This window comes from Simochromis diagramma, unplaced genomic scaffold (genome assembly GCF_900408965.1).
Source record: "Simochromis diagramma unplaced genomic scaffold, fSimDia1.1 OVJJ01000304.1, whole genome shotgun sequence".
NCBI classification, from domain to species: domain Eukaryota; kingdom Metazoa; phylum Chordata; class Actinopteri; order Cichliformes; family Cichlidae; genus Simochromis; species Simochromis diagramma.
The window spans coordinates 3,927,568-3,943,545 of NW_024387030.1; the positions used below are offsets into that span (position 1 = coordinate 3,927,568).

The window sequence follows — 15,978 nt, forward strand, 5'->3', positions numbered from 1 at the left end:
TCATTTATAAATTCATGCATGGCTGTCCTCCTCAGTGACATCACCACCCTATTTTGGCCCTGTCAGTCTTTTATACTTAAAGGAGACATCATGTCGGTCTCTACTCAGGTCCAGAGATGACTTTTTCAAACTTTTATTTATCCAGGAAAAATATTTGTTAAAAGTGGAGGACTGTGGTCGACTGGTCAGCTCCCTGGTGTGACTGTGTATACATGAATGGTTGAACATGAACTCAGGTCCACAGGATTTTTGAGTGCAATAAAAACAGTAGTCGCTGACGGGAGTTTGAACCAGTGAACAGCTGGTGTGAAGCCCACTTCATTCTCTGACCTTTAAAGCCACCTCCATCTCTGTGCCCCGAGAGCAGGACAAGCTCATCGGTGCTGCACGAACAGTTTCCACTGACATTTCCAAATATCCATGTAGAGTACATGACTCACTCCTCAGCACTAACAATGAAGTATCCATAGCCTACATCTGGCACTAGCAGTGGTCAGTGTTGAGGAATGTGTTGTTTTAGTATTTTTGAAGACTCTTAAAAAGTCTCTGCCTCCTCTAGAGTTGAGCTACCTGCAGGTTTATTATGGTTGGAGCTTTTTTTTTCAGATTTGTGAAAAACCACACGCTGAAAGTTTGATTAAGTGTTTTAAGGGTCAGATTAAAAATCAAAACTGAGAAGAAAGTAATAAAATTATGTTTGTTTTCCCATCCTGTCAAAACATGCCCTTGAGCAAGGCACAGCAGTAAACTGTGTCTGTATTTACAGGTGTGAGCAGAGTGTTACTGGCACAGAACATGTGTCTTCAGTACATAAAAACAGTGCTGGAGGTTTGTATGCAGTGTTTGAGAACAGAAGGTCCTTTCAATACGTTTCAGATGCAGGACAGTCTAAGTGTCGTGTTGAGAGGAACCAGGCTCTGGAGCAAGCCAGAAGACCTCAGTCTTCAGAGTCCATGTTCATCCCAGAATGCAATGAAGATGGAACATTTGCCCAGGTCCGTATCCGATCATCCGCGGCTTTTTCCTTCCCTTTTAAATCTTTCACGCTTCATCTTTCTCTTTCCATTAGTCTCATGTGTACCCCCCCCCCTCTTCAGATCACCCCAAAATTGAGCTTTTTCTTCACTGACAGAAAGGTCCACCCCCTGTTCTTTATTTACACTCTCATGTGTTTTACCTCTTCCATGTGTCTTGCCTCTGCAGGTCCAGTGCCATACTCTGACCGGTTACTGCTGGTGTGTTACCAATGATGGCAAGCCAGTGAGTGGCTCCTCTGTGCACAACAGGACCCCAGTGTGTTCAGGTACTAAATAGGGGGGAATCAAATTGGTAACCTGTTGATGAGGAGCTTTTCCAAATCATCTTAAAACATCTGCTGTATTGCCGCACATACGAGTGATGGTTAATTATTTGTGTTACCTGAACAGCTCTACTTCGGAGTCATTTTTAACAGTCTGCATGACCAAAGCATCCGAGTTGGTTGGAATGTATCCTGACAATTCCTTGTCGGTATGAAAAACAGAAAAATAAGCTTTTAGACATGATAGTGGTGGCTATGTTTTCTGGATCTTGCAGGCAAGCGTGCTTGGAAGCCAAGTTGCTGGGGTTTGGGGCCAGTCAATCATTTTAGGAAGTGAACTAGTTTTCATAATTCAAAAAACATCTGGCAATAATTCTTTTTCAAAGGCTTTATATAATTTTAGGATACTACTGGACACAGAGGTAGAGTTAAACTTATAAATGATGTTCAGGAAGCCTGCCAGTCCTGATGGAGGATAAAGAGTGAACACAGCATTTGGATGACAGTTACAAAAGGTCTGTCTGTAAATGTCGAGCTATTCTATGGGCACATGTGTATTAAATGTCATGTGGCTTACAGCAGGTGCAAGGTCAACGAGAAGGCTAATGGCCATACATGCAGGGGCCTCTCGGCACTCAAACTCTCCCCCCTCCTCTAAGTGCTCTCAGCAGGCTGGGGGAGAGAGAGCAAACGGGGCTCTGCACACTCATCCTGGATGGGAACACTTTATGATAATCACCATCATTTTCTCTCAGAAGATAATACACAGCGATCTTTGCCAGAGCTGGATTGCAAAGCCACTAGAGCATATGGTGCAAATTTTGTGTGGAAAGTGCGGTGAAAGTGGTCGCATGCCCCTCTGAAACTGCTCAGCAGACAAAGCACCCCCAACCAAACCTCCCCTTTTCTTTTTCTCTTCAGTTCCTTGATCGATCTCTATCTGCCTAATCTGCTGTGCTTTCTCTTTTCTGTCTCTCTAACTTGTGCCACATTTTTCTGTTTGATGCTTTGAAGAAAACTTCACAAATTGATCATACTTCCATCCACCCGTTACAACAATAAAACCTCACCTTACTGATTTTCCAATATATGAAGGTATGCTATGACAAAGTAGCTCTAATTATAATTTTTTTGCTCTATTGTTCTCTGCACCAGATGTGTTTTTTAATGGCGCATATACTTCATTTTTCAGTTCACCCTTCACAACAGAAAGTGACAGCAAATTAATTTGTGCAGCCACACAAAACATGTGGTCCTGAAAGTTTTGTGACGTTTCTGTGTTTAACGCTGCAGACAATTCTTTGTGCTTTTTTCCGTGAGGCTCCGTTTCCTCAAACATCATCACTTTGCAATGTTTGCAAAACATTTTTTACTTCACCCCTGTAAGCCAACTCAGGGAGAGACAGACTGAAATGAATTTATTTTGGTGCAAAAAATGAATTTGCTCCAAAACAGAGCTGCACCAAATCATATTTGCTTGTTCTGTTCCTTAACTTACAGGATTTGGAGCTTTACTGTTCATATATGACATAAATCTGCTCTGGATGATTGGTTTGACAAAATAAGCAATGTGAAGATGTCAGTTTGGATGATATCTTTAACTACGACATTCTGACAATCCAAAAATACAAAATACACTGATTGGCCATTTTGTTAGATATACAGTATACTCACATGGTAGCAATTCAGTGAATATAAGCGTGTAGTCATGGTCAAAATGACTGGCTGATGTTAAAAAGGAGCATCAGAATTAAGCAGAAAGGTGATTTTGTTTGTGCCAGATGGGCTAGTCTGAGGATTTCTGAAACTTCTGGCACAACCATCTCTTGGCTTTACAGGTAATAGTCTGAAAAAGAACAAATATCCACTTAGTGGCAATTCTCTGGGCCTTGTTGATGCCAGAGGTCAGAAGAGAATGACCAGACCGCTTCAAGCTGATAAGAAAGCAGTAATTCAGATAACCTGCTGTTACAGCAAAGGTATGCAGAAGAACATCTCTGACTGTACAACACCTTTAACCTTGAAGCAAATGTGCCACAGCAGCAGAAGCCCACACTCGGTGCCATTCCTGTCAGCCTGGAAAGATAGAAAACAGACTGTAATTCATACAGAAGATTGGAAAAGTGTTGCTTGATTTCTGCTTCGACATTTAGATAATAGGGTCAGAATTTGGTCTAAACAACATAAAAGAGTCCTTCTTCCCTATTTGTGTAAGTGCTGGGGATATTTTGTTGGCTCACTTTAGGTCCCTTGGTACCAACTGAGCATAGTTTAAATGCCACACCCTCTCTTAATTATTTTTGCTGACCATGTAAATCCCCTTATGGCCACAGTCTAACCCCATCTCCTGATGGCTGCCTCCAAAGCATTAATGTGCCATGTCACAGAGCTCAAATCATCTTGAACTGGTTTCTTGAACATGACAATGCACTCAAATGGCTTCACAGTCTGTAGATACCAGCGAGTTGTACTAATAAAGTTGACACTTGAGTCTAGATAACAGATTAATTAAAAGCAGTTACACTTAGCAAAGGTTGGAAAGTGCATTCTCGTGTAATCGTGTTTAAATACACTCTTTTTAAAATCCTGAAATGTAGTTTATTGCACAACACAATTTCTACCTGTCTCCTTTCTGTCCTGCATAAGATCCGATATCTTCATTGTTTCTTGCAAAGGTATGTATGACACTGGTGCCTGAATCTGGGCACAATAAACCCACTGGTGTCTCCGGATACTAAAGTTTAACAGTACATGCCCAGCTCATCTGCCCCTTACTATACCTTCCCAATCAAATAACCTTTGACATGCTCAGATGCGCCTGTCTACTGTGACCCAAATCAATCATCTCGCATACATTTGCAGGAAACTTCCGTGAATTTATGGGAACTCATGCTGGGACAAGTGGATTGTCAGGTAGTAAATTTCCTTCTAGTTGCTTTAACTTAAAAAAGAATTTCCCATTTTTCTTTTCTATTGTAATTGGTTGCACCGTTTAATTTTGCCCTGCCCTCCGTGCATCAACGCATGACACCAAATACCTGCATGCACCAAACAAGAATGACATTTAGAACTTGGAATCTTTCATGTTTAATTTCCACAGATGAAGCAGATCATTCAGTTTTGCGTTGGCCTGTATTAAAATTATGCATAGTACTAACAATATGTACTCGTCCATCTAACCAAAAGAAGAGACACCAGTGGATTGGGTAATCAGTAGGAGTGCTGGTTTTTCTGATGTTTCCTGTGTCGACTGTTTTAAAAGAAATAAAAACATATTTACTTGCTGTAAGGTGGTTAATTTTTTATTTTATTTTACCAGCTCAAAAAACAGTTTTGAAGACAAATCCTTTAAATTTAACTTTACTGGCTGTTACTGTCTAGTCTTTGGTTTACACTGTGTTTCTTCCTCTTCCCAGGGTCAGTAACTGATAAGCCACCAGGGCCACCAAACACAGATAGAAAAGGTGAGTTGTGATCTGCTGTTATGTGTGCATGTACCCTAAAAGTGTTTTGACCTGATTTTACTCCATGTGATCCATGCAAAGTCAACATTTGTGAAGAACACAAACTTACACGTACTGGCCTTCACTGTTAAATTTAAAGGGAAGCTAAAAACAACACCAAGAGATGTTTTCCCCCTTTTATAAGATGCAAATGATGCTGAATTTATTATAAAGATCTCAAATATATGCACCACTGTCTAATGCATCCCTCAAGTGACAGTTCATCTTTAACCATAGCAGTTTTAACAAATCTGTACAAAATCTTGACTGGTTTTGCTCAAGTTATGCTTTTTTTCCCACCCTTCAGGAATGATAAAATATGGAACATTAAAGAATTAATTCAAGAAATTAAAGAAACACTGAGGAGACTTTCTACTGAGCCTCTAAAAATCGGTCTTTGCTTCAGAAATCTCACAGAAAACAGATCTTAAAGAATTTCTTTAAACTGAGAAAAAGCGGACAGTCTCTCAAAGCTTCTCTGCCGATGCCATTTCACACCACTTGACAACTGCAGTAAGTTACAGGTTATTTTGACATGCTTATCATACTCAGGGTTTACATATAGATGTCTCATATATGGTAAATTAAGAGAGATATGTAATAAACAAAACAAAAACGCTGCTGCTCATTCTTTCTTTCACCTGGGTTTACACCAAGACCGACCCAGTGACTACTGCATTTTATTTACAGTTCAACCTGAACAGGTCAGTTTGACCTCAGGTTCTTTAACATTCTGACATGTCATCTGATTTAAGAACTTAACATTAGTGTTTATCTCCAATCAAAGTTTCTCTGTTGTTTGCTTTTGATTGAATTATTTCCCAAGGAATTTTCCAGATGCTACAATACCGCATGTGGGTGAGTATTCTAGGCAGTTCAATTCACAGCATTACATGAGATCCTTTAAAGTTTTGCAACTCTACCTAAAAGCTTAGCTACTTTAAATTTTACCAGTTTTCCCTACAAGGTCACCCTCTTTGGCGCCCCTGGGTTACTTTCAATGCAGCTGCAGTTTTTAGAAATCAGTTCTACTCTAACTGCAAGGGGTATATAAACATGGACTTTAGACTTTTGTAGGGAGCAAACTATCAACTTCTACGTCACTGCAGAGTATAGTGGAGAATGAGAGCTGGGGCTCTGGCTCCTGAGATCAAACAGCAGTTTTTGATAGAAATTTCCATCCAAAGGCAGCAAATGACAACCACGACCATGCTCATCGTTCACAGGGTTTGACTTTGCCTTGATAGGATCTGACTGACAGCATGGAGGTCTACTATATTGCACAGAGGGAAAAGATTAGGTGTGCATGTGCACATGCTCACAGTGAAATGAAATGCAGGAGTATTTTCACCTCGCCAATAAAAGCTTTGCTCACCTGCCACTTTGAAACAGTGTGGGATTGTGGGCTACATAGCAAACTCAAAAGTCTTCAGGTGATAACAGAGGGGGACTTCCAGAAAGCATTCTTGAATCTTTAATAGGCAGAGTTGCAAAACTTTATAATCACATCTATAAATGTAAAAGAACGGACTTGAAATGTTTCTAGTTTTTGCTTAACAGTTAAATTGTTGTATTTTTGTTATACCCATATGAACTTTAAGCATTGCCAGAATTTACTGCGTTTAAGAGAGGAAAGTCAAATATTTAGTTAATAATTTACCAAGAAAACTGAAGACAGCAGTTTATTTGGCCCTCAGTGTGGGAGCAGAGACACAAATATTTTACCAGTGTTTAACTGTAATGAATAAGTATAAACGTTTATACTGTGATCTTCAATTTTATTACTTGTAGTTTTGGTTAGTAGTTAAAGTGAGCTGCATATTTGCATCTGCCAAAAACAAGGGAGTCACGACAACTTCTAAGTCTCCTTCTACACTGGCATATTTTATGAAAGGAAAAAAAGAGGAAAATATTGCTTAATAAGATTCTTCTGTGGCTTATTAGTGTTTTTTATTTTAGTGTCCGAGACAGTTAATTATCTAGTATTTCATGTGTTTTGAAGACATAAAAGTTTGCCCCGAGGATGATGCTTGAGTGATGCGTATCCGCTTGGGAGAATAAATGACCTCGTATTATTTTTGTAAAAACTCGTGTGATTCCATTTTAAACTGGTTTTGTTATATATCCTTCTACTTAACCAAGGTGTGAAGGAGTAATTTTCCAGCGTGACGTGATTGTAAACTAACGATGAGACCATCACCGAATTCACTTTGGTAAATTCCCTGGACATCCATGGGTATATTATTTCCAAATTTTAATGCATTCAAGGAACTTGAGATCTCACCAAAAACAAACATTTTTGGGCGGAGTAACCAGTTGACCTACTTGGCATCCTAGCGATACATTACAACATAATTTGACAATTAAGAATGATGACACAGACAGTTTCACCTCTTTGCATTAACTGTGGATGCAGCTTTCTGATGCTACATCTGCACTGCATTTGTGCAGGTCCTGAGGAGCGGTGTCCTCCTCGTGTGAGTGTCTGGGTGTGTGGTTTACACTGCGAGTGTGAGTAAGTGTGCTAAATGTGCAGCTGATCATGTTGGTGCGAGGATGATTTATTGATGCATGTGTGCAGGACCACATGTGGGTGTTTGTCTCTCTCTCTCTCTCCTTTCTATATTATTCAGTCTGTCTGTCTGTCTTGGCCGGGCCATGTGCAAATCCCAACCATTCAACAGTTCTGGAGAGTAGATTGTATTAACCTCAATAATAGTAGTCTCTTTCCGTTTCTTTCTCACCCTTAACCCAGATGATGGCTCCAAGCCCACACCCACCATGGAGACTCATGTCCCCCCTGAGGGTGATGGTAAGCCTCCTCAATAACTCCTACACAGTCGCTTAGATAATTAGTGTGCATACGGTATATTTATAATGACTCATAGGTTTAAAGGCAGCTGACAGCATTGCTCCTTTGTGTGCTTACATCCCATGTCTTAAGAATGCACCATTACATCAAATGGAAAAGGCCAGATGTTAAAATACCAAATGATACATTTGATATTTTTGGAAAAACTGGGATCTTGGATGCAATTTTAGCTTTGGTTTTGTGGGCAAAGCTTGGCTGTGCATGTTGCTTTTCAAATAAGTAGCTACTGGTGAGGTTAAATAAAGCACGGCTGTGTGTAAAAGTTTCCCGAGATCACCTAAATGTGTGAAAGCTATTTGTCTAGAACTTGTCATTCTGTCGCTGCAGAGATAACTGCTCCAACACTATGGATAAAACAGCTGGTTTACAAGGAGAACAAAAAGAACAGCTCCTCTTCCAGGAAACCAGGTGAGTGAAAGAAAATTTTTCTGCTTATTCTACACATATATTCTAAAATAAAGGCATTAAGGGTATGCATTAATTTGCAAGTTTGTGTGCGTGAAGCCCTTAAAATATAGCATTGTTGGATGCTGATAAACTCAGCTCTTCTCTGCCACACTTTTTACATACTCAGGCTAAATAATTAGCCATACTGACCTTTGGAAGATATGAAAGCTGTATCAGAGAAGTTGCTAGAACCCTAAACAAAGTATATATAAACGTGGCTCCGGTGTAACCAGTTTCAAAACCACCAGCTTGCCATGAAATGTAATCTGTTTTAACTTGAAGACAGACCTACACTGCCAGGGTTATGTTTTGTGGTTTCATTCCTTTGGTGTAATTTGTTTAGCTTTCTCTGTCTCCTTTTTAATTACGCCTTGACGTGTCCACTAAACTCTGGGCGGTTTGATGGCTGTACCAAGTCGAGGAGTGAATGAAGTGTGGCCTGTGTGAGCATATGTGTATTAGGAGTAGATGGATATATTGGTTAGCTGATATATATGGGTTGATGTAAATCTTCAAAAGTCTAAAACAGTCTATTTTCTTCAATAATAAATCTTTCATTCAGACTGTATCTCCTAAAGATGGAAAAAGTGGGGGGGAGTGCAAATCAGGCACCTACCGTGTTTGTGTTGAACTATAATGTTTCCACGAGTGTTTAAAAAAGCATTTATGATTTAATCAGACTTTCAGAAAATCAAATACCCATGAAAACTGATGTGGAAGCTTGCAGACTTGTAAGCCCCGTAGTTTTTGCCGTTAAAATACTGAAAGGAAAAAAGAAAAAATTCACCACATCTCACCAGTAGTTTGTCTGCCTGTCTTCTTGCACACATCAGTATTTTGCATCTAAATATTGTTGAGGCATCTATGTAATCTCACAACTCTTCTTTCATCCTAAACCTTTTTGTCTGCAATTTACCACAAAATCTGATTTTACATGCTACGCTGCAAACAATGAGGCATACAAATACTTGATTGCACCTTGGGGTTTCCTGGGATTATGAATGATGGTGATGTGGCAGGGGAAACTGTGGTCAGCATTGAGGGGTGTATTTTATCTAAGAGGTATTCGCTGTGACAGCTCTTTGAAACTTCTGTGGAAACACCAGCTTCCTGTTTCAAATTAGCATCCGGTGTCCTCAAAGGACAAGCGACAAGGCCGAGTGAGGGGGAGATGTCATCACATTTGAGGCATGAGCGATGTGTGTGTGTGTGTCTACATCTGCATGTGATTGCAAACCGCGTGTGTGTTTGTGTGTGTTGTCAAAGGAGATTGTGTGCCTGTGCCTAATTTAAAGTTGGAAAGCAAATAACAGTTACTGGAGGAAGTGTACTTAAACCTCTTCTTCTTTTCGCTGCTCCCTTTAGGGGTCACCACAGCTGATCGTCTGCTTCCATCTCATTCTATCCCAACCATCCTCCTCTGCCACACCAGCCCTTTTCATATCCTCCTTCACTTCATCCATGAATCTCTTCTCTGTGGTCTTCCTGGTTTCCTCCTGCCTGGCAGCTCCATATTAAACATCCTTTGTCCAATATATCCACCATCCCTCCTGTCTGCACATATCCAAACCATCTCAACCGTTCCTCGCTAAGTTTGTCTGTCTTCTCTAATCTTGTCCATCCCGTATATTTAGCTCTGCCCTCTCCAGCTCTGCCTGTCTTTTTGTCAGTGCCGCCATCTCCAAAAAATACATCATAACAGGTCTCACTACCATCTTGTAAACCTTCCCTTTTACACTTCATGCTATCCTTCTATCACAAATCACCCCCTCCACTCTTCTCCACCCACCCCACCTGCACTCTCTTCTTTACCTCTCTTGTGCAGTGCTTTGGATGGTTGACCCCGGGTATTTAAAATTGTCTCCTTCACTTTTTCACCCGTTTCCCTCTTAGTCACACACATGTATCCTGTCTTTCTTTCATTCCTCTTCTCTCCAGAGAATACCTCCACCTCTCCAGGCTCTCTTCCATCTGCTCCCTACTCTCACCACAGATCATAACATCATAGTCAAGGAAATTCCTGCCTGACCTCATCTGACAGGCAGTGTCATCCCCAGTGTAATCCCATCCCCACTCTGAACCCATCTGTCATTCCCACCCCACACCTCACCGCTGTCTTACTGTCCAGCAGTACATGTCCAGCACCACCCTCTCTGCCCTTCTCTTGGCATCATATGCTTTCTCTAGATCAGCAAGAACACTGTGTAACTCCTTTTGACCTTCTTTATACTTTTTCACCAATACTCATGAATTCTGATCTTAACCTAGCTTCAGCGTTATCCCTCTATAGCTACAACAGTTTTGCACATCATCCTTGTTCTTGAAAACTTGTACCAGTACACTTCTTCTGCTTACATTCTTATGTGCACTGGCTCTTTTGTAATTCTTTAATTTAATGAGCTAGTTACCAGTGCTGGGTAATGTTACTTTTAAGAGTACTTGTTACGTTACAAAATATCCACAATATAAATAATTTCTTATGTTACAATGTTACCTATTTAAAAAAATAACTTTTTATTGTACTTTGAGATACCAGCATTCACAATTATTTGCACATGTTGATTATACTGTCCATGTAGCTTACTGTACATTTCAGATAAAGAAAAGAAGAGGTAAGATATATTTTGTTTTGGTGGGAAAACTCCTTTGTTATAGCAGTTCAAAGTTCACAACAAACATATATGAAATATGTAGAAGGGCATATAACTTACATATAATACAGTATGAAAAATTAATTAGGTAAAAACTAATCTGAAATAAATACAATAAAGTAAAATAAGTATATTTTACTTTAAGTATTAGTAATATTACAGTAAGTGAAAAAGCTACTCTCAGTTTAGGGGTGAAATAAACTTAACATGAGAGGGCAGGACTTCTAAATTTAGTGACTTTACCTCATTGCAAAGCAGGTTGGTACTGATAGCATCTCTTCCATTAACAGTGGCAGCTGTAGCATTGTTTGCTGGTACTTTTTAAGGCAGAGGTCACATTTTGCATGTACATTTTATCTGCAAAAACAAAACAAAAAACGGGAAAAAATACCTCAACAATGTAAAGATCGTCCCTCAGTCACAAATTCTTTTAGCTACAAGACTTTGTGGCAACAAAAGAACAAAAACACATCTATCACTTTTACCTGTCAGCTGACAGCCGTAAAAGGCTCTCGGACCGTTGTCATTAGCTGGAGGTGTGGGTGCCGTTGACGCCCATGTTTGTCAATGCTGTAACTGGAGAACGAGGCGATATAAGAGTTTCAAATTGATGCCAAAGGTGTATCTACTAAAAATCTCAGCTGGATTTGAATTGCAGTAGCATCAACCTGAAGGTTAAGGTCAGAGGTCAAGTCTCCTGAAAATATTGTGAATGCGATAACTCAAGAAGGAAATCAATAAATTAAATAACTAATTTGTAATTTGTTTGCTCCAGCATACACAATTACAGCGTGTCTTCTGATTGGTTAGTAAAAAAAAAGTCCATTGTTTGTCTTTTGTTAATATCCTTAATGCTTTGCCTTCTTCCTTTTTAAAAAATGTTTTGAAAACATTAAAACCCTAAAAAGATTTAAAACCCCATTCTTCTTCACTGCAAAAACTGCCCTTTCTCATACTTCATTCATGGATCCATTCTGTCTTTAGAAGTTTCTAGCAATTTTGTAATTTTTATAATCATTTAACCAAGAAAAAAAGTACAAGCTGATCATTTAAATGCCACAGCCTAACTTTATGACCACAGATTATTAATCTTCAAAAGCTTCCACCAGCAGGATAACACACCATGTCACAAACATCAAATAATCTCAGACTGGTCTCTTGAACATGACAGTGAGTCCATTGTACTCAAAATGGCCTCCACGGTCACCAGATGTCATTCTAATAGAGTAACTCCATATGGTGGAACAGGAGATGCACATCATGGATGTGCAGGTCACAAATCTGGAGCAACTTTGTGACGCTGTCCAGTCAGCACAGATCAAAAATAAATGAAAAATAATCAAGGCAGTTCTCAAGGCAAAAGCTGTCCAAATGGGTACTAGCAAGGTGTTATATTGTTGTATTATATTCATACACATACACTCACTCACTCGGGCAATTTGGCACGCGAAAGGGAAGAGACAGCGAATAAATCTCTCTACCCACCAGGCAATTTCTCCACTTGACTCTAGGACAAGGGCAGAGGCTGGCAGGGCTCCTTATACTGACAAACTGCTTTATTAACTTCTGGATAAAATCATTTCTAAGCAGAGAAGATTTGGCATAACAATCCTTATTTAAACCTTCCTGTCTTTAAATACAAAGTGAAATAACCTGAGTCCTAATGGAGCAGACATCCCGCACACACATAAACTGCGTTATTCATTTACAGGCTTTGTCTCTGGACACTCAATAATTCTGATTTAGAGCGATGTGGAGATTGTGCTAGTGAAATGTGTTTGCTTAGGCAAAGCAAAGCAAGGTCCATTTTTCAAACAGATGCTGTGTTGCCAGACTTTGACGTGCTGTTGATCAAATGTTGCAAGCAGGGGGAAGCGCTCTGTCATGCAGCTCATTTTTAAAAGTGTACAGAGAAGCAGAAACTTACAAACCACCACTCCTCTCTCTTGTGGTGAAGCAAACAAAAGAAAAACAAAAATGCTGAAGGGATATAATGCGATCATGTCATTAATGCGCATGATTTTGTTTAAACATTTGCAGTCTTAAAAAGACTTGTTTCTTGTAATCCCATTTACATGTCATGCATGAGGGCAGGATGCACTTGTTTAACTTTAAAGGGCAATAAGTGTGCACAGCAACAGGTTTCGGCTGTTCGGTTGATGTGTTCAGAAGTTACACCATCTTTTTAATGAGTCTCTATCAGCTCAATCCTTTTGTTGTGTTGTAAAGACAAACACATGCACCTATATACATCCTCACAGAGTTCCTCTATTACTAACATTTCTGCCATCTTAACTGCAGAGAAGGCAGACAATGTTGCAGTGATTACCCAACAGCTGAAAGCCATTGAAGTGAAGTGAAAAAGAGAGCAATCGGAGGGGGGAGAGCAGGTTTAAAGACGGAGAAATTAGGATGGAGGGAAGCAGGGTAAAAGACAAAGAAAGAAAAAGATGTAGAGGAGTGGAGGAAAGGACTGAGAAAGTGAGGGTGGTCACAACAAGCATAGGAATAAAGAAAAAAAGGAGATTAAAAATTATTTTGCTAAGGCTGGAGCCTCAGTAACAATGGCCAAAGTGAGACGTATAAAATGGGGCAAGCGTGTTATCAAAGATACTGCAGACAGCCATCTTTTGTTCATTATCAATTTGCCCTGAAGAAAATCACAACAACAATGATCACATTGTTACAACTGTTCCTGACTTCCACTTGTGTGGGTTTCATTTTTTTTTCCAAACTACAATATTTGTTTTCTGAGGGTTTTGTGTTTCTTGTCTTTCAGTTCCTGTCGAAGGAAGGGAAATAAAATTGAAAAAGAAACAAAAACAAAAAATAAATAGAGCAGAAATGCAGATATCCAAGGCAGGCCTGGACGACATTGATTGAATTTCATGTCCACACAAAACTGAAAGGATTACATTGCAAGCATCCAGCCTTTTTCCATTTATATGTACAAAAACAATTTTCTTTTGGGAATCCTAGTGCCTGGCGCCAGCATAACCTCTGTATAATAAACAGTGCTAAATAATTTGGATGTGAAGGAACCTTGGCGAGGACAGCACTAAGAACACTTGAGTATGAGTCCTTACAGGACAAAAAATGTTCTTTAGTGCAAGGACACGTTTAGCTCTGTGCTGGAAGCGACGCTCAGGAAATCTGACCTCCCCACCTCCCACTCTCCTCAGCTAGGTCTCAGGCCTTCTGCTGAACCCGCCACCACCGTCATCTCCACCTTTATTAACTTCACCATGGATCGTGATAAGAGAGTATTGTGTTTTGCACACAGTCACTGCCAAAACAAAAAGAAACAGAAGTAATGACATGCTAGGTTTTTCATGACCCAGTGTTCTCAAAACACCACCTATAAAGAGCAGCTCAGTTTTGCGCTCATGATATCAGCTTGATTATTGCGTGATGCGGACAAAGCAGGGCACTTGTTTAAGCTGGGGATGAAAGCGAGCATCGTGTACAGCAGTCAGTCAGTCAGTGTCACAGAAAGACTTGCATCTTGGAAAAATTGTGGAAGACTCAAAACAATTCTGTCACTTCTGTAAAGTTGACTGACGTGAGTACAGAGTGCTCCACCAGCTGTTTAGACTTTTTCTCCTGCTCAGCTTTGCAAAACTGGAAACAAAGCAAAGCAAAAGATGAATAATGTTGCTGGAGTAGCTAGGTGGAACTATTAAACACAAGACAGCCAGTATCGTAATACTATCTGGTTACCATTGGCTGTTTACACTCTTTTCCTGAACTTCCATCCAGTGACATCAGGCATCTCGTGAAAGATGGCAGCCGTGATTGATCAGGGACCAGTGTAGATCTGTCATGTGTCTCAGTTATAAAAAGACAAGTTTTTATGACTAAAACCATTGTAACAGACAATAATATTCAGAGATGTGTTCAGAGATGTTCGTCTCCATACTTTTGTTGTGACAAGTCATTATTTGAGTTACTGTTTCCGTCCCATTATTTTGAACCAGGTTGGGCATTCTCCTTTAACCTCTAATATTAACAAGGCATTTTCTCCCAGAGGACTGCAGCTCATTGGATATTTTCTCTTTTTCTCACCATTCTCTCCAAACCCTAGAGATGGTTGTGTGGGAAAATCCCAGTAGATCTGAAATGCCGAGAGCAGCCTATCTGGCACCAACAATCATGCTACATTCACATTTCACATAACCTTTCTTCTCTATTCTGATGCTTGGTTTGGGCTTAAGCAGGTCAACTTCACCATGTCTACATGTTTAAATCAACAGCAACAGATTCTGAAATGCCCAGAGCAGTGCTCACAACTACTGATTTGCTATTATGGTTGCTAACGTAAAGGGGTTGAATACAACCCGCTTTTTACTGAATGGTCTTAAATTATGTAAAGACCAGAAATCTAATTTCTGTTTTCACTGCTCAACTTCTCTGATGCTGATCTGAATTAGGCAGGGGCTGTGTGATACAGCTGTTATTCTTTGGTAGCAAAAGCTGAGACTGCAGGCACTGACTTGGCACTAGTCAGCCCCTTAATGTGAAAACACCACCACATGTCACCACCTTGAAGAAAAGTCACTGTGGCTCTGTTATTGTTGCTTAAGGCTTCATCATAGCGTACTTGAATGTAAAATGAAGAATGGATTTGCAGCAACCAAAGCACACTTAATCACCTTGGTAACCATCTCAGCAGTTAGCTCTGTTGGACGTGGCTTAAGAGTGAGCAATGGATTAAATGGATGTGAATATAAATACATTCTTCATCCACTGAGACAAGGTGCTGCAGGAGCATCTCTCAAGGGTTGAGGCCTGTTTTTGAGCAGAAACATGTAAGACTGCGGTGGGTAAAGCCATAATTTAACTTTGCTGCTAATGGCATTACTCTTGGGGTGGTCAAAAATTGGTGATTTAACAAAAGACCTATTTGATTTTTTAAAAAAATCTGCAGTTAAGAATGTGACCATCTCTCCGTAACCCAATGTTGTTACTAAACAGTGACAATTGCCTCCCTGGAACATGCTTGGAGGGAGTATGCCTGGCATCCACATGCTTGCTGTGCAGTATTTTAACATGGGCTCACACAGACTTTGCACAAAGGTGCTGGGAGAACAAATGACTGAATGGAACATTTACTTTCTTACATAAACCTCTGTCCGGTAATATCTACTGCTATGACCCCCAGATAAACTCTCAGTCACAGTTCAGACAAGACACCACTATAGCTCA

At 40.0% G+C, this 15,978-nt stretch overlaps 2 protein-coding genes across 13 annotated transcripts in view; one reads left to right on the forward strand and one right to left on the reverse strand.

Moving 5' to 3' along the window:
* Positions 1-15,978, reverse strand: part of ccdc177 (coiled-coil domain containing 177) — a 166,728-nt gene that overhangs the window by 38,061 nt on the left and 112,689 nt on the right. The window contains exon 1 of one of the 6 annotated variants that reach the window (XM_040041393.1): positions 1,178-1,285. The exons of 4 other annotated variants lie outside the window; for them this stretch is intronic. In XM_040041393.1, coding sequence (XP_039897327.1) covers positions 1,178-1,186 — 9 coding nt within the window. In that variant the 5' untranslated portion in view covers positions 1,187-1,285. Of the gene's footprint in view, positions 1-1,177; positions 1,286-15,978 lie in introns of those variants that run through there. One more of the 6 variants, XM_040041392.1, reaches the window with a different exon arrangement.
* smoc1 (SPARC related modular calcium binding 1) overlaps positions 1-15,978 on the forward strand; it is a 57,111-nt gene that overhangs the window by 22,628 nt on the left and 18,505 nt on the right. For 4 of the 7 annotated variants that reach the window (XM_040041414.1, XM_040041416.1, XM_040041413.1 and 1 more), the window contains exons 4-9: positions 877-995; positions 1,204-1,303; positions 4,163-4,213; positions 4,717-4,764; positions 7,523-7,615; positions 8,003-8,083. In XM_040041414.1, the coding sequence (XP_039897348.1) occupies positions 877-995; positions 1,204-1,303; positions 4,163-4,213; positions 4,717-4,764; positions 7,523-7,615; positions 8,003-8,083 (492 nt within the window). The remainder of the gene's footprint in view (positions 1-876; positions 996-1,203; positions 1,304-4,162; positions 4,214-4,716; positions 4,765-7,522; positions 7,616-8,002; positions 8,084-15,978) is intronic. The other 3 variants (XM_040041418.1, XM_040041419.1, XM_040041420.1) reach the window with 3 other exon arrangements.